The sequence below is a fragment of the Poecilia latipinna genome, unplaced genomic scaffold (genome assembly GCF_001443285.1).
Source record: "Poecilia latipinna isolate Pla-1442-1.1 unplaced genomic scaffold, P_latipinna-1.0 Scaffold9, whole genome shotgun sequence".
In the NCBI taxonomy this organism is placed as follows: Eukaryota; Metazoa; Chordata; class Actinopteri; order Cyprinodontiformes; family Poeciliidae; genus Poecilia; species Poecilia latipinna.
The window spans coordinates 405,581-429,764 of record NW_015112625.1 but is presented as its reverse complement, the minus strand read 5'-3'; the positions used below and the strand labels follow the sequence as shown (position 1 = coordinate 429,764).

Here is a 24,184-nt window from a genome sequence, read left to right as displayed (position 1 = left end):
CTTAGATAAAATAAAAAGCTTTCAGACGTTGATTGTACAGCAAATGTATCTATTTGTAGATTATTGTCAGGATAAATGTTTGTTAGAAAACAGAAGGACTATTAATTACTGCTATCCGTCAACTTGTTTTTCAACTCCTGTTTAATTCATTAAGTCTGAGGGATAGTGTGCTAATCTGAGATGGAGTTATTTATGTGATCTTTCTGATTCAACAGGTTTAGCAGCAATTAGGATTTATCATCTAAGAAGGAGGGGCAACTATTTTTCCCATATAGACGGGGTGTGTTTTATTTCCCCCCTACATAAATGGAATCAGATGCATCTATGTAGTATAATGTAAAATCAGAAAATCATTTCCTTTGGATCAAATCCCTTTTTTTCCCTCTACATGCATATCGGTTGGCGCGATCGGCGGCACTTTTGGCTCCGAGCCGACGGGGAATCCTAGCTCACAAAAGCTGCTATTTATACCCTCACTGCCCCCTCTGTGTCCGGCCCCTTCATTAACACGGCTGTCGGCTGGCGCAACAAAAATATCTGATCAGAACGAGAATGTGGGTTGATGAGCCGTCCAAACGCATTACCAGCAAAGGCACAGCACATAAATGGACATACGTGTGCTTTTCAGGACTGGGATGAGAAGGTTCATCTGCAGAGATTCTAGCAGAAATTAAATCTGAGTAGAAAAAGAATGGCTTTCAAACATATGATGTACACCACACATTAAAAACGCATGATTAATCTGACTAACACGTTAATATCGCATCATGCTAAGGGGAATCTTTGTAGTAACAGGCGATAAGAAGATGAGGCGATCAGGAAGCAGCCTTCATGGATGACACGACTCGACGCATTTCAAATCAAGGCTGCTTTTAAGGTGGAGCGTGTTTTTATCCATTTTTACACCAACAATAGGGCAACACATCACCCTGGAAACAAGTCTTCATTTCTCAACATTGTTACCATAGCGAAGCATACAACCTCTTCGTTCTAGTGTTCTAAAGATGATTATTATTTTCATGATACAAGAGAAAAGGAAGTGATATTTTAGGAAGAGTTATTTTTGCTCCAGGTCAACTTCAGCAACAAATTAATTTGGTTTTGTAAATGAAACATCTAGAGCAGCGTTCCTCCATCCTGATTCACAGGACACACTGCTCTGCATCTTTTGCATCTCTTGCTTCAACAGACCCAATTCACATCAGGGAGTAATCATTAGGCTTCTGCAGAACTCGGTGATGAGCTGCTGAGGCGATTTAATCCTTTAAATCAGGTGTGTTGGGGGAAAAAACATGCACAATGTTGAGTCTCAAAGTACCGGGAGCTGGTGAATAACTCTCTAGGTAATATTTGGGATTTACAAAGAAATATTCAGGTGCATTCCCCAGAAAGTCAGAAATGTCTCCACATGCCTTTTTAAAAGAATTAGCAATTTCCACACAAATGAAACTACAACACAGGTAATGCTAATGTAAAACACGAAACATGCTCATGGTAATAGAATAGAAGCTCTTAGGTCTTCATCTACAACGGACGTCGGGTGGAAATTCTCATGAATTTAAATATTTCATGGCTGTGTTATATCTTCTTATCCATGTTCTAAAACTGGCAGATTCATTTGATGCTTTTTTTGCATCAAATTCTTTCAGAACATAAAAAATTGAGCTAATTAAAACAAGACATTTATAGCCATCCATCCATCCATCCATGAGTCTGCCTGGCAGCTGGCTGCTTTACAGACATGGTGTCTAACGTTTAGCAGCTGTACTTATAAAATAGTTAGCTAAGGAATTATTGGTAGTGGTTTTTTCCCAGAAAGCTGACCAGCAGTGTGCAGCAGCTAGAAGGGGAGAGGTTCTACTGTGATATGCTATTCTCCTTCTCTCCAGGAAATAACTCCAGCAACGTTTCCTGCATTTCCTTAAACACACGTTAACTGTATATAATTTTAAAAATGAAAGAAATTTAGGGAAAGTGAGGTGTTGTTGATGAATTTTGTGTTCAAACCAACCTAAGCTTTAAAAAGCTACTATACTTATCTAGCAGTAACAATGGAAGCAGAAAACAATAGTCATGGTGAAACGATGGTTTTCATGCAGGACCGAGGCCCAGGCTTTAGAGGACGCTCCCTCCTTGACATTGAAGTGACACATAATGAAGTTCCCTTTGTGGAGCCTCAGTGTGTGTACTCATGTGTGCCACTGTGCTTGCCAAGCCATGAGATAATCATGTCAGTGAATCGATAACATGGGGAAGCAATGCCATCTATTCAGAAATCCTGCAAGCCACAGTGTAATTTGTCGGCGTTTCTGGCTCCCTTCACCAGCAAGGTAAAGGTCACAGGGAGCTGCTGGGGTTGAGATACAACAGGAAGCAGGAGAGCAAGTTCAGGACTGCAGAGGCACAGATGGTGAAGTCGTGCATCAACTTGATGGTCGGTTCCTCTGTGGCCGAGACGTTTGGATCAGCTGCTGCGATGCAGTGCTCAAAGACAGCCAGGAACTCTGCAGACTCACTGCTTCTGGCACGGCTGCAGTTTGGCATGTTTTCCTCTCGAGGTATAGAGGAACACAAAACATCTGAGGCTCGGGATAGAAAGCAAGTCCAACGGTTTCCTTTTCAGGTAACGATAAAGAAATCCCAGCAGGACGGGCAAATGTTAGATTTGAATTGTATGGATAAGGTGGAGTAGAAACACCACAATTTCACAGTAATAATAAGGAAATCTAAAATAAAAATCTATACCTCAATCTATTGTATTTGATTTGAAAGCTTGCCAGCCAGCTTGTTGCTGATGTTAGCATCAACTTCAGCATCAACTTCCGAATGTCCAGAATTTGACAACCGTGTAAAAAGAGCTTACAGTTATCCCATCAGGGGGTGGGGGAGGAGGGGGGGACATAAAACATTTGACAAAACTATTTACACTGTCAACAACTAAGATTTAAAAAGAAATGAGATACTGAACTCTGTCAAAGCACATGAGCGAGGTAAGGAAATTGTTTTAAAGGCATTTAAAGAGCAATAAAGCACTAATCAATATGAAATACCAGTCTGGAACAGTCTCTACAGAACTGCAAGACAGATCTCAGTCAAACATGTACCCACCTTGTATGTGGAAGCAGGATTACAGCAATCAGTTCACCAGCATCAGTCCAGTCAAGCCTTTACAGTATAAAGGCCATAAAGAATCCATTTTCTATCAAACGTCACACAGCAGCTAAGTGGGATAATAAAAACAGGAGCAGGGAAACAGACTGAGAATCCCTTCCAACGTGCTCTGAGCCTTAATTAAAGGAAGGATGGCCCTGGCATTTTTTACATTTCAAATAGATTCCTTTTCTTTTTCAAATACTAAATCATGGCTGCTCTCTTTAAGAGACTTAGAGTTTCTAACCTCTTTGCTGAAAAGTATGACATGCAGCGAAGAGGTTAGAAACTCATCAAGCAAGAAAAATAAATAAAATGAAAGCAACCACAGAAAATAAACAGCCCATGTTGTCTTAGCTATTTTTGGCAGATAACAAGCGCTGATGACTCACAGGTACTACATTATGGAAATTTAATTCACTAATTAAAATTCAACCTTCATTCAAATCCTTTTTAACCCTTAAAACAGTTTTTGGTCAAAACATGAGCTTTTGGAGGGAGGGGGAGCTGCAATCTGTAAAATGTTGATTACGCAACAGCTAATTGCATATGGAGAATTTTGAATAAGGAAATTAACTAATTAACTTGATGTAGCTGCAGAAAGTAAACTCACGTCATGACAAACTTGTCTACTGATGGCTTAGAAAAGTTTTTAAAGGCATATGTGCATATTTACAATATGCTAGCTGCAGACAATATCATGCATTTTTAGATTTCTAAATAGACAACAAATTTCTTATATCATGATATTTAACCAAGACCTGCTGGCTCTGTAATATGAACATCTTTCATCAGAACCTTCAGGAGTAAAACTTATGATATGCATGTCCGTTTATCAATACTACAAATTAATGTTCTCATAGAAAGCTCAATAATTCCAGCAGTAAAAATCTAGCGTATAAATTACATCTTTTACATCAATAAAACAGCAAAAACCGCGTAATGGAAAACCGTCACTCTTGAGGTAAACGGATTCAAACTGATAGATCGGCTTTAAATTGTTAATTAATGGTGGAACAAATCAGGGAGACGTCAAACCCGTGATCTCCTCGAGATCAACTTCACTGGTGTCACAATAAAGTCACTTCAAACGTGGAGTTTTTTCTCATCACACCAGAAGTGGAGCAGTGCACCCCCCGCCCCTTTGCTTTGAAGCATTTCAGTCAAGTTCAAATGAGCAGCGACGGGATCTAATGAAGCTGGATGGGACTGAACCTCTGGGAGAAAAACAGCCATGCCAGGGTGCAACAATAAAAGCCGCCCATGGACGCCATTGTGATCTGCAGAAAGCACGAACAGGGGAAGAAATCAAGAGACAAACAGAAAAAGTGGAATCCCCGATATGAAAAACGTACGACATGTTATTTCCTGTCAACCGGATAACATCACAGAGAACAAACAATGCCAATGTGAGACAGAAAAAAAAATAGCAAGGAAATTAATACATAGATGGCCACTCAGCTACAGAAGACCACATACCAATAACCTGCCATTTTATCTCTGCTCACATGTCGAGTTCACATCCGCTCCGTCACAGCTTTATATGACGGGATACATGCAGACAGCCCAGTACATGACAGCTCAGCTGCACAGGTGAAAGGGTGGAGATGATGATGCACACATTAAACACTGCTGATTGAAATACTTGCACCATAGAAGGTACAAGTCTAACCCTTTACTCCTTTACTTTGATGCCTCTAAATACAATCCAGTGCAAACAGCTGTGTTCAGAAGCACACCATACAGAAATCAGACCTGTATGTAATGCATTATGAAGTCCTTCAAACTAAAAGCATCATGAACAGCAGAAAGGACACAACCAAGTTATGAGCAATTTTTGTCCTTTATCAAAGAGTGGGAAAATAAAAGCAAATACTGAAAGTAGTTATGCAAAGTCAAAGCTGAACGTTCTCTATTTTGCAAAAAACAAAAAAAAAACAGTCTTTAGTAATAAGTGGTTCTACCAAGTATTGACTTACGGTACTGAACACAAAGAAAAGTTGTTACTACAAAATAAATAGAAAACCACGTTTCCTTCTTTGTCCACCTGACAAATATCTGCTCCTTTGGTCCATCAAATAAAACACTGGTGAGTTTTTTTGAAGTTGGTGATTGCAACATGAAAAAAAACTATTAATACTTTTTGCTTTAGCACCGTATCCTCATGAGGACATACAAGCTTTCAAATCTTTTCAATGGTATATTTAATACTTACTCTACTACAAGTTATGTTAATATTTCCAGAAGCAAACATGAATGCTTCATTGCTTTGTTCTTTTGTCATAATGATCAAACTTTTTCCAGACTGCTGCCTCTGACAAATGTTTGAAATTTGATTTTAAGTAGAGAAACCTCTGAAAATTGGGTAAGTGCTAAGATACGTCTGATGCGCTTTAAATAAACCATTAGTCCAATTTAATTCCCATAATTTCAATTCTGAAAATCAAACAGCTTTCCTTTTAACATTCATTATCTTTAGTGAAGGCGACCATTATGTTTCCTCCGCTCACATCCAGCTGTAACCTTGTTTCAGAAGTTGCTAAAACCGAGTCTATTAAATGAAATGTCTCATGTGTCTGATTATATTATGAAGCGCATGCTGGTCTGCATTTCAACAGTAATGGGACTGAGCAAAATAAATGGAGCTTTTGTTTCCCATTTTAAAAAACACCCTAACAATATTAGCTAATTAGTGTGTTAAAGCAAATCCCATTATCTGTACTTTTCTATTCCCAAAAGAAAAAAAACAGAGTCTCACTGGTAGACTGGTGATAATCCTCACTTAACACTGGTTCAGTTTGTATTGCTACAAATAGCAGCTATGGAAAAGATAAACTTGTGCCATCATGCAAGCAACTTTTTTTCAATTTCCCGCCATAAATCTAATTTCCAACGTTGTTTTAAAGCACCAGACTGTTTTAATAAATCCAGAAAGAAATCAGTCTGGGATAATCACTGGAAATGCCACAAATATAACAGAATGATGATTTAACTGAAAAATCGTTGAATGTTTTTGAGCAAGAATATGTCATACTTAAAGTGGAATAACTTTAGAGATCTTGTGCATTTTCATCTAATCAACAGGAAGAAAACTAGAGCTCCTTGCCCAGGGAAGTGTCATCAAAAACACAATTTCTTTAGAGCAATTTTTACAGAAAAGGTTTACAGAAGGAAAAGTAAAATCAGTTGTCTTGCACCGTTGCAAAGTTTCATAACTTGGAACTGGCATTTGAAATATTTAAAAAAGTTTTCAGTTTTTAAAATGGGAAGAAAACAAGACATTGCAAAAATACATAATTATGAATCAAATATGACTGACAACAGAAAACAAAAAAGCACTAACTAGGTAAAAAAAACAAAACACTGTCAACCAATCAAGACGATATCCTTCTTCAAGGTTAAAGTAATCTCTGGGGATACATAAGTGTCAAGTCTCATCAGGAATGCAGTGAGGAGACTCTCTCTTCTATGCACACACACACACACGCAGGTTAACACACCCAGAATTCAACAATACCACACTGAAGCATCCTTACAAAGCCTTTGACTCACTGCAAGGTGCAGCGTGTCGAAGGAAAGAAGTGGTTTTTACAGAAGAGTAAAAAAGAATGGCAGCACTTGTTAGGAGAGCTTTCAGCTAAAGACCTTCAGCAAGATTTTCAGGAGGAAGTGTGTGAAAGAGGAGAGAAAAGGACTCAGCTATAGTGACAAGTCCTTCGATGAAAAAGTGCAAAACCAAGCAGTTGGCTGAAGTGTACTCTGACTGAAATTAACAGTCATGCTGTGCAACATTTATTTAAAATAATGAGCATCTGTTGACACCTGTGAGAGTGTTATGTGAGCTTTTTAAGTAATGCAGATACTGATGGATTAAGCTCTGTTTATTTACAGGTAAATTAAATTTTTTCTACAGTTTTCAGAGACCAGGTACAATGTGTGGTCTGACATCTCACCTGGTCGCTGTGGGAGGTTAAAGTCCTGGAAGAATGATCAAACTGCTCGCATGTGAAAACTTTCACTGCAGGACCAAGTTTAATACCAACAAGGTTCTGTCAGATTACATTGTGCCTGCAAACAAACTTTAAAGTGATGCATAGCCTCTACTTTGGTATCAAGTAGCCATCATGTTGTCCAAATAAGAAAAAGAACAAATATCTAAATATGATTGACAGCTCCTTTACAGGAAGCTTGTCAAATTAAAAGTTCAGCAGTAAATGTTTGAGTGGAACAAAACCCAAATCACTGTTTCGAGAAAGTGAAACAAGCACAAAAATAATAAAAACATTAGTACTATTTTATATGCCAAGATTGTTGTATAATTCAGTTTTTCTGTTTTGCACAGATGTTGGCGTTTTCCTTTCTGCCTTTTGCAGCTGCAAGCAGAGAGACAGCAAAGCTCCCCATACAAGGTCAGAAACAGAGTGAAGCAGCTTCCTGTTCTGAAGTAAAAGCCTGGCCATTAATGCATGAACACAACATACAATAAGCATTCTAACCGCAAGCGAAGCTCAGAGCAGATTTATGTATCGAGGCTGTCACAGCACACAGTATCGAGGATTTCCAAGAGGCAGCACTTTGGTAAACATGGCCATCAATAATACAGTAGACTCTCCCAGACACAAGATGATCTGGGTCAGGCTCCTTGTCATTTGAATTCCAATAAGTGATAGGAAAAGGTGATTTTTAGAAAACCTGGTCTTATGCAACACAGCACTGAAATCCAATAAGAAGGAGAAAACAGACTGGTGAAACAGGAAGTTCCACATGGTATACAAATAAATTAATAACTCCACTGAACCACAGATACGAGCTGAAAGCTGTTTTGTTCACTCTGTTGGGGTAAAAGCAAAATGCTTCTTTATTACAACGACTGGATCAATAGACAGTCTTGATAAGTCTCCCTAATAAAAAATAAATTACTCAATATTCAACAGAAAACAAAGATGCATCCAAACTCGTTTATCCAGACACATTTGAAAAACCGTTTCTAGTTCACGTCTCATGGCTTGACAGAACTTTGAGATTTAAAATTGGGTTTTCCTAATCAATACTTTTTTACAATGACATTCACAGTCCAGAAGAGCCTGTATTGGCTTCATATGACTTCGTACTAGAGCCACATTCACTCATTCATACATCAAAACTCAGGTTATTGTGCAACGTGTTGCAGGAGGAAGGGGGAATCAAACCGTTCTACAAAAAGTCCAGCCGGGACAAAGATCTGTTGCGATCGAGTGAAACTAATATTGCAGCATCTGAAATGCCGTTAACGAGGCCCGAGTGTTGCACTTTTACTGCCCCGTAAAATCTACAAGCTTTCCAGCATGGAGTTTATTTCATTAAGGTGAAGGTAGTATCGATTTTCAGATTAAAACAAAGTGATAAATCACTTAAAATTAAATAAAAAAAAACGCTGGTATAATTCTTCCAAGCTAATTTACAGTTAGTAAAATTAATACTTAGTTTAACGTATAAGCCTCCAGATTGAGGGGATGCACACATCGTGAGCAATAAAAAAAAAAGTGATTTGACTTTGACAGTAGACTCCTGTTAAAAACATACCGTCTTCTGTGAACACACTGCTCTGCTACATTAATATTGTAAAACTTTCTGCTATAAGAAGCACATATATCTTAGTTTTTAGCTGAATTGTTTAAGGCAGAATAACAGAAAAATATACACTTGAAATCACCAGGGCTATCAGTTCTGAATGTCAACAGTATGGAAGACACTACCATTGCAGTTTGGCAGTTCTACAGACAGTGTAATTGCAATCGCCAGCTTGAGCATGCATGCATCCATGCATGCTAGTTATGCAACTTTTCCTCAGGCCAGGCCTCCTGGCAGAGTGAATAATGATCTGTGTTGCAGTCGACTCCCAGCTGTAATAATTTAGCAACCTAAGGAATAATTGTGCTTTTCCTGGGCACCCACAGCAATCTGTTAATGACAAGACCAATGCCTGCAGCAGCAATCCTAACAACTGAAGAAAATACCTGAACAGTCGAACCGAAAACGATCAAAACGCAGAAAACGGAAATGTAGAGCAGGTAAATTGCTTTTTAATTTAATGTGAAACGGGTATGAAGCAAAAGATTAAAAAAACAAAACAGGTGTGCCATCCGAGTATAGAATCTGCTAGATCAGATCAATCTTGCACATTATTCTTTCCCACTTTTCCTGAGCCCTCCTTCCCTTCCCCGACACCCATGGGTGTGGCAAAACTCCTCCACCAGTTTGAGAGGGGATGAATCACGGCTGTCGTCTCCACGGCAACCAAGAGTGGATGCTGAGGTCTTTGCATGAAGGGATTCTCATGTGGCAGGTGGTGCTCCTTCCTCCAGTGAGAACTGGAATGGCCTGCAGGGCCTGGCCCGAGCCACGCCACGGCTGGCCAGCTGTCAGCTCAACTTAGTGTAGATCACAAAGCTGACATGAGTCAGTGAGTCTGTGTCGGTATCAGGGATATTAGATTGATGCAAAAGGCCCCAAGCCAAGGGAAGCTAGAAGAAAACGTTTCCTTCCCTTCATTTATTGTAACTTGCTTTTGAGCAGATTTATAATTATAGCAATAATCAAACTGAGATCTTCAGGAGGAACTCGTTTTGCATACTTGCAGGTTATGTTTGATGTTGAACATAAAGCAACTGCATCCTTTCAAGAAAGTGGCCATTTAATTGGTAATGATTAGGTTTTAGTCCAAAGAGCAAAGTAACAGGAGGCACTTGATCGTACGTTTGGATCATATTTTTCAGAAAGAGGCACTAAAGTTAAACTGACACAGAGAGAAGCTCAATATCTGTGGCCTGCAGCATCAATCAAACTCTGAATACAAATAGGATTCATAACGGATGAAAAAAGGAGAGGGTCGTGATTTATAGTCAGACAGCACATCTGTTAGATCATCGTAAAAAAAAAAAAAGACGGTCGTTCTGGTTATCTAAGAATGCATATCAGCCATTCTTGCTTCATACAATAATTTTTTAACACAAAACATTGTTGCAGATAAAGCGCACACACACCGTTTTTTTCCAGCTCCTGCCATAATATTTGAATGTTCTCATCAGGAACTGTAAAGAAAACTGAGATGTAGATTCTGTCACACTTCCAACCAACTGACCCCAACCTGTCATAAACTGGGAAACGCTTAAACAGGCATGGCCAGGGGCAAGGTATAGCAAGGTCTTAAAAATCTAACTTTTCAAAAATCATAAAAGGAGATAAAAATTTATATCGCTCCTAACTTAGAAAGTCAGTCTAATAACATTTCAGGAAAAGTTTCAGAGTGGCCAGAGTCTATTTCATTAAGACAATAATGTTCTGATTTAATGGTCTTCACACTAATCTTTCAGCTTAACGTTACAAAAAACTATTAAATTTTACTGTACATTTAAATTCAATGTCAGATAAGACAGGTTGCTTAATTTCTTTTGGGTTTTTTCACTGATGCATCGAACAGACAGTTGAGAAGAGTTTCTAAGAAAACACGTGTATTTCTCTGAATATTTTCCCTCTTAATGATGCTGATCTTTATGGAGTAACAGTCTAATGAAGTGGTTTATAAACCCACCTCTCGCCCCTGAACCTTCTTGGTCCATTTCTGTTTAATTTATATGCGACTCCCCTCTGATCTATCAGACATCATGACATCTCCCATTATTCTTACCCAGGTGACACACAGCTGTATTCATCCATTCAACCGTCTCTTTCACTGCCAAACTGATGTCAAGGAATTTTCCAGGAATTTACTAAAACCGATTCTTCTTTAAGAATCCGTTGAACCTTTAGTTGGTTTAACCCTGTGAGGATTTTTATATCAAGGTCTGTATCTTAGAATCACATTCAACAGATTTAGAAAAACTAATTCATGTTTTTATTTCTAGTAGATTTGATTACTGTAATACAAAAGCAGTCCCACAATAAAATCCAGCTGATTCAAAATCCTGCAGCAAGGCTTCTAACCAAAACCAAAAGATTTGAGCAAATCACTACAATCACAAAACACCTCATCACCTTCACTGGAAAGAAATGGGAATAAAATTGTAGAGTTTTTAAAATATGGGCATTGATACCAGTAACAGATCAACAATGGCAAAGTCTTCAATTTAAATGTTTTCTTTGAAGGTTTATGTGCAGTTTGCATGTTTTTCTGTAGGTTTTCTGGTTACTTTTTACAGCCAAAGAAATTCCTACATCTTGACAACAGGAACAAGTGTGTAAATGCACAGATGTCTCCGTTGTGCTTTTGCCTAATGAGTAAAAGGTTTTGGTAGCAGATCTGGTGCAGAACGTTACAGAAAAATAACCAACAGCAGTCCTCTGCGTTTTCCAACTTGTAGTGTGCCGATATATAGACTTGGCTTGACACGGCAATTATATTTCCAGCAGGGAGCCGGATGTGGCTTCGTAGCAGCTGGATGTATAAAATTGGATGTTATCCTTGCCCCAGACTAAACACTTCACACTTTAAACCAGAAATAGATGCACAAAGCCAGGAGGCAGGTTATAATGACTGAGGAGGTGAGCTAAACATGTTTTTATTGCCATACTTCATATTCAGAAACATTTAAGTTAGTGAATCAAATACTTCCACAGTACAAAATAAAACCTAGGTAAAGCAATCCATCTCTTTGTAGGTTTATGCAGTATTTTTAAAAGTATTTTTCTCCTAAAAGGTTTTGTCCAGTAAAGCAGCTCTTCCATTGGTCAGACCTGGCAATGATCACATGTTTCAGGAAATTAGTTATATGGCTTGTAATGACAACAGTAGTTTTATATTTAGTATTTAATCCCCATCATTCATTCTACGGTTTTAGTTTTTAAATCAACATGCTAAATCATCTCCCTCCACTTCCGAGTCAAGTTTATTTGCACAGCACATTTCAGCAACAAGGCGCTTCGCTTCTTCAGGTCTCATTTATTCTTGATACCTTCTATAAAGTGATGTCTGTTTCAGTAAAATGAATGTTGGTTGTTAAAGTAACTGCTTTGCCTTTATGCTTCTCAGAAAGGATTATTCTCCCAACGTTTTGTTCACAGTGTGTTCAGGAGCCATTAAATGTAAAATTCCCCGCCTTTTAAACGCTTTCCAATTATTCAGCAACGCCACCCGCAGTTTTTCCTACCAACAAATAAATGCAGACTTGAAAACTACAGGATGTGTGTGAAGTTTCATGTCTTTGAATGAAGGATGGTAAAGATCAGCAGAGCTCAAAGATTTTAAATGCGACAACTGAAAGGGGAAAAAAAGAGATCATGTATCGTGAACAGCAAATGACTTGCTAAATGCAGCAGTTATTCTGAGTTTGAACTACTGTTTACAACCAATTTATTACTAGAGTTCCCTTCAGATTGACAGGAATTAGTCTGGTGTTTGAGTCCACCACCTTCTTATATCAACACACACAATCTGAAAAAGCTACCAACAGAAATAACAGCAGTAAAATAAGAAAACCACAATCAAAATGTAAAGATTTTAATGACACTTGAATGTTAAAAAAGCCCTCTGCACACTGAAATGTTTTATGAGAATGGCTAACAGCACAAACTAACATTTCTGAGCTTTTCAATGAATGAGTTACTCAGACGGTAAAGTGGAAACAAACTATAAAATGCTGATATAAATTAAAATTTATGCTACAATGACACAGAGGTTGTCCACATCCACACACTCACTGCTTGAATTACACAGCCTGTTTGAGCCAGACAATTAAAGGCCAATAGAGGAGTGCCTTATGGGCGACTGCTTCAGTTTCAGCACCACGGACAGAGGACGGCCATTTTCCACATGGAGAAAAACTGGAAATCAATGATCTCAGTTACTGCACATGTAGTGGGACTGTTCTGCAGAAAATAAGGAAAACATGGCAAAATAAATGTGAGGATGAGCCTCCTTCTTTACCAGGTAGCGTTCCTTTTTTTTCTAAAACTACAGTATGAAAAGACCTCCGTCTACACCACAAGGTATTTATAAACCCCACAATCAAAAGTTTCCCAGAACAGATTGAAACTATGTTACATTAGCCGTTTAAAAAACTGAAAAAGAAATTGTGTGGATTTCTTATTCTTTTTTTATTATTATTATTATTATTATGAAGTGACCTTCTGGTTTCAAGTTCCTGTTTCTGTGTGAGGAGATTCGCACCGACACCTGTAAGGATGACGGATTTAAATGAATTACAAAAGCGGACAAATTCAAAACACTGGCTGTTTATATTTAAACAAGACTAAAAAACATTTTTTAAATAAGTTTTTACAGATGCATCAACTGATGAAAGACCAGAAGAATAAAAACACATTAAAATTACATTTGGTGTGTGTGTGTGTGTGTGTGTTGAATCTCATGGAAAGCTTACATCAGTGGTGAAACATGAAATGAGTGTGGTTTAATCATTACCGTATTAGGAATTATTATATCAATTTCCTCTATGTATCTGTTCTGCGTAATTCCTCTCAACATAGCATGCTGGTGTTATTTCCCTTTGGTCTACTTCAGTTTTATCTACAGTATCTGCATCACATTCTCAAAAACAAAAGCATACAGTAATTGGCCTTGGTTCAAGTTCAAGTTTTACATATACATTCTGTGAAGCCTGAGTGTTAACAGGCCTCTGCAGTGATCCAGGCACAAAATTACATCATTTGCTTTTCTAGCGTCTCCTAAAGTGAGAGGTCTAGCCTGTGTGTGCTCTGTTCAACTCTTTCCGGGACCTGGAGTGTGAGTGTGTACACACATCTGTGAAGGTTCACCAGATACCAGCTGAGGAATGTCTAGTCTGTGCCAGCTCTCAAATGGATCAACATCTCCTTATGATGACGATTTAACGTCTAGAACTGCGCCGCTTCAAATAAGGAAACAACCCAAGACAGACGGACAAGGACACACCTGGTGACGACAGATTGCTCCAGCAGTAAACCACACCGTCACACCTATTTAGGTATGTAGATATTTTATGTAACGTGAAAAGGATGTCGTCTTTCTGCCCTCATGCAGACACCAACCCACCACAGCTTCCCCTGGTAGACATGCAGGGGCTCTTGCTTTCGAAAGCACGCTTATCCTTTTAATCGGAGATGAATCCATCAAAGTGGGTCAAAGTCTTCCCCATCTGCCCCGATCAGATTTTAAATGCACAAGGGTTGATTAAAAAAAAAAAGACCAAGAAAATAGGCCATAAAGCAGAAGGGTACCCAAAACAGTAAAAAAAAATAAAAAATATCAGTCAAGAGAAAAAAAATATCAAAAGGTAAAGATTTAAAGTAAATAAATATTGCACAAAATAAAACAAAATCTTTGATTTGAATGTGCAGTATTGCAGTTTTTGTATAAATGAGTCACAAACCAACTTTTTGTTATCCATCACTTAAACATGCAGCGTGCAGCAGGCAGGGCAACATGGTGGGGAGGGGAGAGTGTGCAGCAGGGTGCTGGCTGCAAAACAGCTGGGAGGGAAAGGGAGAGGGTGAGGGGTGCTAAGCTCCCCCCATAGCTGTGTGTAAACTGTGCATGGTTGTGTGCGATATGTCCCAATTAGTCCTTAATGCCTTTTTTCCCTCATTATTGTGTAGTTTTAGCTATGGAACCGGTTACATGTAGTATACTCTCTTGTTGTGGATCAAAAATGACAGAAAAATGAAAAGCTCTAGTAATCAGAGAGATAAAATTCCAACAGGAAAGATTACAGAAGTCGGCTTCTCCTCCGCAGATCAACCTGATGTCATGTGATGAGCAGGCGTCGCTACGTTCTGCTTCGTACAGGCGTGGGGATCATAGAGGAGGGCAGGCCCTCACATTTAGTCCGTCACTATGCAACGCAGCGGGGGGATTTCCTAGATTAAGCATTGGCATGCACTGGACGGAGAAGGGTCACTTACAGTGCACAGTATGTTTTGCAAAAATAAAAATAAAAACTACAGTGAAAAATCTGGATACTATTTCAATTCAGAATTGAATTCATGCCAACTAGCATGAGAGGGAGACAAAATGGTCACAAGCTCATGACGACTAATATACAGCATCCCCTGTAGATGAGTGGGGCAATAAAAAGTTGCCTTTTTTATTATATTATTGCATCAGTAAAACAGTCACAGATCTTTGTGATACAAAGTCGTAAAAACCAACACTGTTGGCATTCCCCAGCAGAACAAAAACACCGAACACGCAGATCTGTTCTTCCTGAATTATGTTCCATCGGTTCAGCCTAGGCCTCAGTATAAATCTCACCATGTGGAGTGAATTACCAAAATAAATGAGAAGCAGCGCATTTTAATCATCATGCTCAGGCACCCCATTTATCTTTTCTGTCAGCTGCTTCATGTGAACAATTGAAGGAAGGAAAAAAATGCACAGTTTTAATGTTGAATGGGTTAGAATATGGCTGGATTTACAATATATAACTGCAGAAAGTCAGTTTCTCAAATATATTCTGGTTTGATAGTCCTGAATGATTGGGCAGCCATGTTTTACTGCAGTGCAGATAAGTATAAACGTATACAAATCAGATTCCAAAAAAGTTGGGACACTAAACAAATTGTGAATAAAAACTGAATGCAATGATGTGGAGATGCCAACATATATTTTATTCACAATAGAACACAAATCACAGATCAAAAGTTTAAACTGAGAGAATGTGTCATTTTAAGGGAAAAATATGTTTAAAAATTTCATGACGTCAACAATTTTTCCCACTGTGTGGCATCTCCCCTTCTTCTTACAACACTCAGACATCTGGGGACAGAGGAGACCAGTTTCTCAGGTTTAGAAGTAGGAATGCTCTCCATTCATGTCTAATACAGGCCTCTAACTGTCTAATACAGGCCTCTTTGTCACACCTTCCTCTTTATGATGCACCAAATGTTCTCTATAGGTGAAAGATCTGGACTGCAGGCTGGACATTTCAGTACCTGGATCCTTCTCCTACGTAGCCATGATGTTGTGATTGCTGCAGAATGTGGTCTGGCATTATCTTGTTGAAAAATGCAGGGTCTTCCCTGAAAGAGATGACGTCTAGATGGGAGCATATGTTGTTCTAGAACCTGAACATAGTTCTCTGCATTAATGCTGTCTTTCCAGACATGCAAGCTGCCCAGGCCACAAGCACTCATGCAACCCCATACCATCAGTGATGCAGGCCTCTGAACGGAGCGTTGATAACAGCTTGGGTTATCCTTGTCCTCTCTGGTCCGGATGACTTGGCATCCCAGTCTTCCATAAAGAACTTCAAATCGTGACTCATCTGACCACAGAACAGTCTTCCATTTTGCCTCGCTCCATTTAAATGACTCCTGGCCCAGTGCAAACGGCTGAGCTTGTGGAGCTTAGAAATGGCTTCCTCTTTGCTCTGTAGAGTTTCAGCTGGCAGCGGCGGATGGCACGGTGGATTGTGTTCACTGACGATGCTTTCTGGAAGTATTCCTGAGCCCAGGCTGTTGTTTCCTCGACATTCCTGTTTGAGGTGCAGTGACGTTTAAGGGCCCGGAGATCACGAGCATCCAGTCGAGTTTTACGTCCTTGACCCTTACGCACAGCGATTGTTCCAGATTCTCTGAATCTTTTGATGATGTTATGCACAGTTGATGATGATAACTTAAAAGTCTTTGCTATTTTACACTGGGTAACACCATTCTGGTATTGCTTCACTATCTTTCTGCACAACAATGGTGGAATTGGTGATCCTCTTACCATCTTGGCTTCAGAGAGACACTGACACTCTAAGAAGCTCTTTATACCCAATCATGTTGTCAATTGATCTAATTAGTGTTAATTGGTCTTCAAGCTGTTTGTTATATGTTCAGTTTCCTTTTTTCCAGCCACTTATTGCTACTTGTCCCAACTGTTTTGGGATTTGTAGACACTGAAATTTTGACTCAACATATATTTCCTTTAAAATGTTACATTTACTCAGATTAAACTTTTGATCTGCCATCTATGTTCTATTACGAATAAAATATTGACACTTGCCATCTCCACATCCTTGCATTCAGTTTTTATTCACAATTTGTTTAGTGTCCCAACATTTTTGGAATCTGGTTTGTACTTTGATTTGTCTGATGAATCTTTATAGAAGGTCATAGTCACACTGCTGATTAATATGCATCTGACAATCTGAGCTGGAGTCGGCTCCTAACTTTGATTTGACTTTGCCTCGACTGTAATTAGAGGAGGTAGCAAAAGTTCCTCATATAGGTTTTGCTTTTGTTTTCTTTCAAATTACATTTTCACTGTAATTGTGTTGCTGGCAGGCAGGTTATTATGTAAAGTAGATATAGAAAATGTTTTTTTTTTCAATCACCCTTTAATTTGGCTGATGCAGAGTAATGTTTTTTAAAAGAAAATAGATTTTTCTCCATTCAATCAAAGCAGAACTCTTCAGCAAACTATAAATATGAAGGCAGCTTTAGAGTTTCTTTGGTGATGTGATAACATGAACACTTCCTGCTTTAACACTTCTGCTTGCAGCAGATGTACTGAACTCATCTCTTGGACTTCATAAGGCAGCAGCGTCTCTGAACACTGAACCAGTGTCACATCAAAGAAACCAAGAAGTTAAGACTCTGCTCTGAGCCAGCTAATATGGCCCAGTGCCTTCAGAGCTTTGACAACAAGCCTTCTCTCACATCCAGGATTTGAGTGAATGTCACTCTCTACCCAGGCCAAATCAGACATAAGAGAATAGAGCACGCCTTATTACTTTTCCCTAGTCAGTGACGAAACTGTATATGTAATTTGTGGTTCAGAAATGCAGCTCTAACATATTTACTGTACAACTGTGGTTGCCAAAGAAACAAGAGAATAAGATCAAGACTGGATGAATTACCCAAACATTTTACTAATACTGTTAGAACAGATAATAGTTCTAATAGAACAGATTCTGTTCTACCAAAAAGTCTCAGCGGCTCAAATAAAACATCACAGCTAAAGTCCAGTATTTGGTTTTCTTACAGCAGACTTCAGCAAGATGCATCCATTGTGATGCAGGTAAATTGATGAGGTGCAATCCCTCAACTCAGTGCCTTTTAAACCACAAGCCTGCAGGTAAAATGTCACATTTATTTTTGGTTTAAAACCAATCACTAGATTCAGCCTGTGTCTGTTGCAGCTGAAGTAAAACTGTGTGTAATAATGTGGCAACACAGTAAGATAAAATATCAGAAGAGGACACAAACGCTTCCAGGGAGACGTTTACTAAAGAAATGCTAGTTTGCCTGGATGATGGTGACGACGGGGGAGCTCAAAGTTTGATTCAGTGAATTATAAACTGGCTTATAATTGCAAACTAGTCAAGAAATTGTGTATATTTAAAATTAATTACTTATGTAGAGTTTGAGCAGCCATCTTACTTTACAGAAAAAAAAATTAAGCAAGGTTTTGTGGACAAGACCTCATCAATGGCAGCCCAAAATGTGACTTTCACTGATGTTTATCTTAGAGGTATTTCCTGAAACGACAAGATTCCTTTGATTGAGAAATATCAAAAGTTTACAGGAATTCAGGAAGTCTTTGTTCCTCACTTGACTTCAAACTGAGCTGTTCAAGAGACATCCAGATGCAGACAGACGTTAGAAACTATTTACGATCTGAGCAAAGTCTTATGAAAACTTCCTTAAGCTCAGATTAAAACAACAAAAACCTACTTCAATACATATTTTTAATAAAAGTAGCTTACAGAAGAGGTCTTTCATACTAGCATAGAAGGAAAAACATACACTGATAAAAACAAAAAACAAAAAACAAAAACGTTATAACTACCGATTATCTTTCCATCATTGCACCTCTCAGTGGGTGGGATACAAGCCCATGCTGACCCCTCTCCCCCACTGAAAACACCAATAACTGGCATGCAAAGATCTGAACTGGGCCATAGAGCAGCAATCTACTGAATCATTATTTCTTTTAAATCCAGCATCTTTCATGGAGACAGTTCCCCACATTGGCTCTGGTCTCAGATGGATGATACGACCTGCACAGAGCAAAAATGGTTCATGCATATTTTAAGAAGCACAACGACGACTTTGAGTTATCGACTAGGTTTCCAAATTCCCCAACTCTCCAACCCGGACTCTGATGTGCTGGGAAAACAAGCTCAATCCATATAGAGGCCTGAACGTGCAACATACTTGGTGCAGATACCACAGCACACATTCAGGGTTCTAGTGAAGGCCATCAAAACAGGTGGTCATAATGTTATGCCTGACTGGTATATATTAAGAATGTTTTTCTTGCTCCATCGACACAATGAAGCAAAAAGTACTGTCCTGCCCACATGAGTAAGGCAGACAATCAATATCCCAACACAGCTTCATTGCCATGCATCCACTGGCCGAGCTAAAATATGCACAGGGGGTCTAAACACAAATCAATGTGGGGCTCTGCATGGGGTGTCCTCATTTTCCTATGAAAACAGGGAAACTGAACAGAATCCAAAACAGGACCAGCAAAGACGGATAAATGTTAGAATAAACCACACAAAGATTCATCCTTAAGCTGCAGATGGTCATTATTTTCACTGTAATGAGTGTTTCATTTCCAAAACGTCCGTTGCATTTTTCCATCTCAACTTATCTGTAAACAATACACTGAACACTCAATCATTTATTTCCCGGTTTTACTTTGGTGAATTCAAAGGCGATCGATGTTTCCGGCTTCACCTCAACTACAGATTTCCCTGAAGGGGAATCAAGTGAAATCCCGCAATCAAGAAAACGCACCAGTTATAATTCTGCAACATTAAAACAACAATGGACACATTTAATAATAAAAAATAAATAAATAAATAAATAAAAACCGCTAAATGAGCGTAACCAGAAAGCAGAAACAATTTGACGCACAAACACCAGAGACGCAGGAACGAGCGGCTCACTTGCCTGAAACGTGTAAAATCTCGTCCCATTCGGTGGATGGACCTTCGGGGAGTTTGTCCCCGTACTCATATCGGAGAAAATCATAATTCCTTCACGGAGAAAACAATCCGAAACTTATCCGTTTCCCCTCCTTCCTTCTGATCAGGCGAACGAAGAAATCGTTCAAAGGAAACTCGAAAAACAATCCGAGACGATGACTCGGATCAGCTGCGGACCCGACGCTGCGCTCCCGACATTACAAGGTGGAGAGCTCCGGTGAGATGCGCAACGCTCCTCAGAGGGAACCAACATGAAGGTGACTGCGAGGAAATCCCTTGGTCTTTACGCCTCGCCCCCTTCGCCAGCAGGTGATTAATCTCGGTGGGTTGAATGGAGAGAAGGACCGAGCGGAGCCATGCTCTCCCCACGCCCGCTGCAAGCTGCTCTGCTGGCGGCGCGGATGGCTCCGTCTGTGCGCGGATTATCGCCTCCCCCCTCCTCAGGCTTCACCAATAATCAGTCAGAGCATCACAGCCGCGCTCAGCTGACACAACACAGGGAGCTCAAATTAGGAGAACACACGTTCCTCGTTTATGCGCTGTGAAGCTGTTGTGTTTTCTTCCATTATTTGGTAGATTTTTTTTTTAAGTCAGTGTTTGTTTTGAGCCAATACATATTTTGCGTGCGGGAATGGATGCTTTAAGTTTGTAGTTTTTCACATTTTCTGGTTAAGAACAAAAGAAGAAAGCATATACAATTACCAACAGTAAAGCTGATCATTTACATTTGGTGAGGTTAAAATGTCTTCAACCGGCCTCCATCCTAAATGTTTACATTGCTTTTTGTTTTAAGACACTTTCTGATTCTAGTCAAAGTAAAATGTTTAACTATTTTAGGGGAAGTTCACTGACCACGTGCAGTCCCACTTTAAAAATCCTTGAAGATGTGCAGTAATTAAGTTTTCCCGAATATGAGGAATCTGCACTGTTATACATGAGTATGTCTGCAGTAAATTACATTACACAATTACGTTACTTTCTTTGCTTTAATGAAGTTACCGACAGTATTCAAAGTAAACTCAAGTATTCATATTAAATGCTGATGAAGAGGGATTTAACTATTTGATCAAATTAGCTGTGATTGAGTTATGAAATCCACTTTAGTCTGGAAAGGAAAGGAAAAACCCTTCAGTTCATGCTGTAGCTTGATTTCTGGCTCAGATTGGTCTGAACTTGAAGCTGGCCCTGAACTCTTTGGATTAGACTTCAAAGAGATGGTCTTGATTTAGTGGCTTAACAGCATTTTATAGAGGAGAAGCAAAAGTTTAGATGAGGTCACTCTCATAAGTTCACTCATGCTGCTTTTCAAATGCACCTTTACATTTACAGAAAGTTACACACAAAATAATGAGCTAAAATCTGTTCATGAAACAGCTTGAACCACAAGAGGAAGGGTTGCTCTCACTTTAACGATGTTAAAAATCACTGTCCCGATTTTGTTGGAGTCACTTAGAGTGCAATGATGGGATCTGTTGACGCCAGGAGAACGCCAGGAGACAAGGCTGCAGATGGCCACACACTGACGTTCTGATTGGCTAATGAAATCTGCGGACAGTACACTCAGAGGCATCCTCGGGCAGCTCAGTGACAACTGTCATGAACTTAAAGGACTGAATTAGCAAAAAAAAAAATGGCAGATAGGACAACAAACTGTACCTAAAAAGACTGAAAGAAAGGAAATAATTTCATTTTCTTTTAAGGAAGGAGAAGAATTGGCTAAAATCTGGTGAAAGGTCAAAGATTTACAACAGCTGCAATATTCTAAACTGCACACAGTTCTAATTTGATGGCAATTTTGTTTTTAGAAAATCTGCACTTTAGATAAAGGTTGATAAATCTGAGAAAACAATTATTTTTTGTCAGATAAAGTTATTTTTTTGTGTATTTAAGAGGCAAAGATAGTTTTATGGTTCAGTTTAGAATGATGAAAAACATCCAGATGCATCGCCTGTAAATGTGAAGTTTGCACTAAAACGTGTCTCCTGCACATCAGCTACATGAGGTACTTTGTGCTTACAGTGTACTGGTCTGTGACGTAGTTATACAGATGTGCAGTGGGCGTGGCTTAGTGCTGATCACTCATTGGATGGAGGCTTTCAATCCTCTCAGTGCTTCCTCTGGCTCTCACTGCTTTTGTGTTTTACGATTCCCAGAGCTGCCAAAGCCTCACAGAAGATAAATTACATTTGGCAAAAAAAAAAGACTATCAAAACAAAATACATTTTCTAAAGACTGCCAATGCTTTCTTTTTAATAACTCTCTGCAGTGACCCAGAACAATGAGGTGAGACCACATATAAGCATGAGGCTTGACTGCGGTTACCTGAGGAAATGCTGTTTATCTGGATCATGAGTTAATTTCTTTCATGTTGCATGCGAGCGTTTCTCAGAGCATTTAGCTAGGAGCCCGTTTGGTCAAGAAACCACTTAAGCTGCAAATGGGCTGCAAACGAGACACGGAGAACAGCAACACTTAAAGAGACGCAGCCAGCGATCACAGCTTCTTCTTCCAAGAAAACACAAGTTGGTGTTATTTTCTGAAAACCAAAAGGTGCACTCAGTGTTGAGGCTTCTTTATCCCTAATGAGCAGAAAATTATTACTATTCATCATTAGATCTTAACATGACAAAAAGAATATTTGCTTGAATAATTCATTCTTTTGTGAATTTGGTAAACGTAAATTTTGCTGGGGTGCCCATGACCTTTCGGTGTCACTTTTAAATGCAATGAATTAAATGTGGAAACAAAGCATAACCCTAATTCCTTTTTATATCATCACCAAACTCAACAAAGCACAAAAAGTAGAAAGAAAATGCACTCCCCTGTTCTCTAAAATACATGAATATCTTTCTGTACTTCCCTCTATTTTATCTTTTGCTTTAGAAATACTTTATTGAAGTTTAGTTCATCACAAGATTGTATTTTTGTAAAAAGCACAGCGCTCCTCTCTCCTGCATTGTTTATAAGCCCCTAGGAATCCAAGTTATTTAGTGGAAAATGTGACATGTTAGAATTAGAATACTTTGTTGTCAACGTGGCTTGCACACAGTGTCGAACACAGCGTTCTAACAAGCTGACTGGAGACGTTGTACTTTACGGTGATGAGGCTGTGCAGTCATGAACTGTAGTTCCTCGAGCTCCCAAGAGAGTTTCACTGTCAGCTCAACCAAACGGTGAATCAACAACCTCCTCTAGCTGGAGTCAGATCAGAGAACGAGGCGAAAAAACTCAGATAATTTACAGAGACAGCAGTAGAAACTAATTGCATTGACTTTTTCAGTGGGAATCTTTGTTTTCTTTGCAAATAACTTGCATAGCAGTTCAGCATCTTGCAGAACATCCTTCCAGGCTCTGGAACATTGTCACCTTTCAACAACAGACATACATGCTCCTAATTGGGTTTTGTGTTCTGCTCTAAATTGGACAAACTGTTAGTGATGTCAAGAATATTATTCATGCCATTTAGTTGTTTTTGGCATCATAATTTGTTGTGGTAAAGCAACCTCATTCCTGCAAGAACACCGGCTCTCTTTCCTTTAGTCAGCTATGGTTACTGCAATAAACCAAATGAAAAACTTCCACTATATGCACGGAGATCGGTAATAGACCTTCCCTGAAGTACAGGCTTCTGGAAACAAATGTCTGAAACAGAACAGCAGATGCATATTGATCGTGTCGGAAGGGATGTGTGGGCAGACAGCTGTAATGGACGCCATGCCTCTCCTGTCACAGCTGAAACATTGGGGAGGTATCGTCAAGGATACAGTCAGAGCAAACAAAATATCTGCTGCAGCCAATAAAATCACCAAATGCAATAAAATACTGCTTTTCCAAACTATACACATCTGGTTTCCTGTAATAAAATGGTATCTGACCACACAAACACTGAAAGAATGGATAAACTTTTTTGACTTTGGTTTTTGTGAGTGGTGCACTAAATTTGTGAATAATCCTTCATACTCAACAAATTGTTTTTGTAATTGTCAGGACATAAATTCACTGATAAATTAGAATAAAATGAGAAACATCATCGTGATGGATGATGGAAATAACACCAGCTCAGCTAATAAGCAAGCAAATATAAGCCATACATTATGATAAAATGTAACAGGTTGATTGAAGTTATAAATAACTCA

The 24,184-nt window shown here is 39.0% G+C and overlaps 1 protein-coding gene across 5 annotated transcripts in view; it reads right to left on the bottom strand.

Moving 5' to 3' along the window:
* ppfia2 (PTPRF interacting protein alpha 2) overlaps positions 1–24,184 on the bottom strand; it is a 121,928-nt gene that overhangs the window by 45,573 nt on the left and 52,171 nt on the right. The window contains exon 1 of one of the 5 annotated variants that reach the window (XM_015028893.1): positions 20,014–20,452. The exons of 3 other annotated variants lie outside the window; for them this stretch is intronic. In XM_015028893.1, the coding sequence (XP_014884379.1) occupies positions 20,014–20,094 (81 nt within the window). In that variant the 5' untranslated portion in view covers positions 20,095–20,452. Of the gene's footprint in view, positions 1–20,013; positions 20,453–24,184 lie in introns of those variants that run through there. One more of the 5 variants, XM_015028904.1, reaches the window with a different exon arrangement.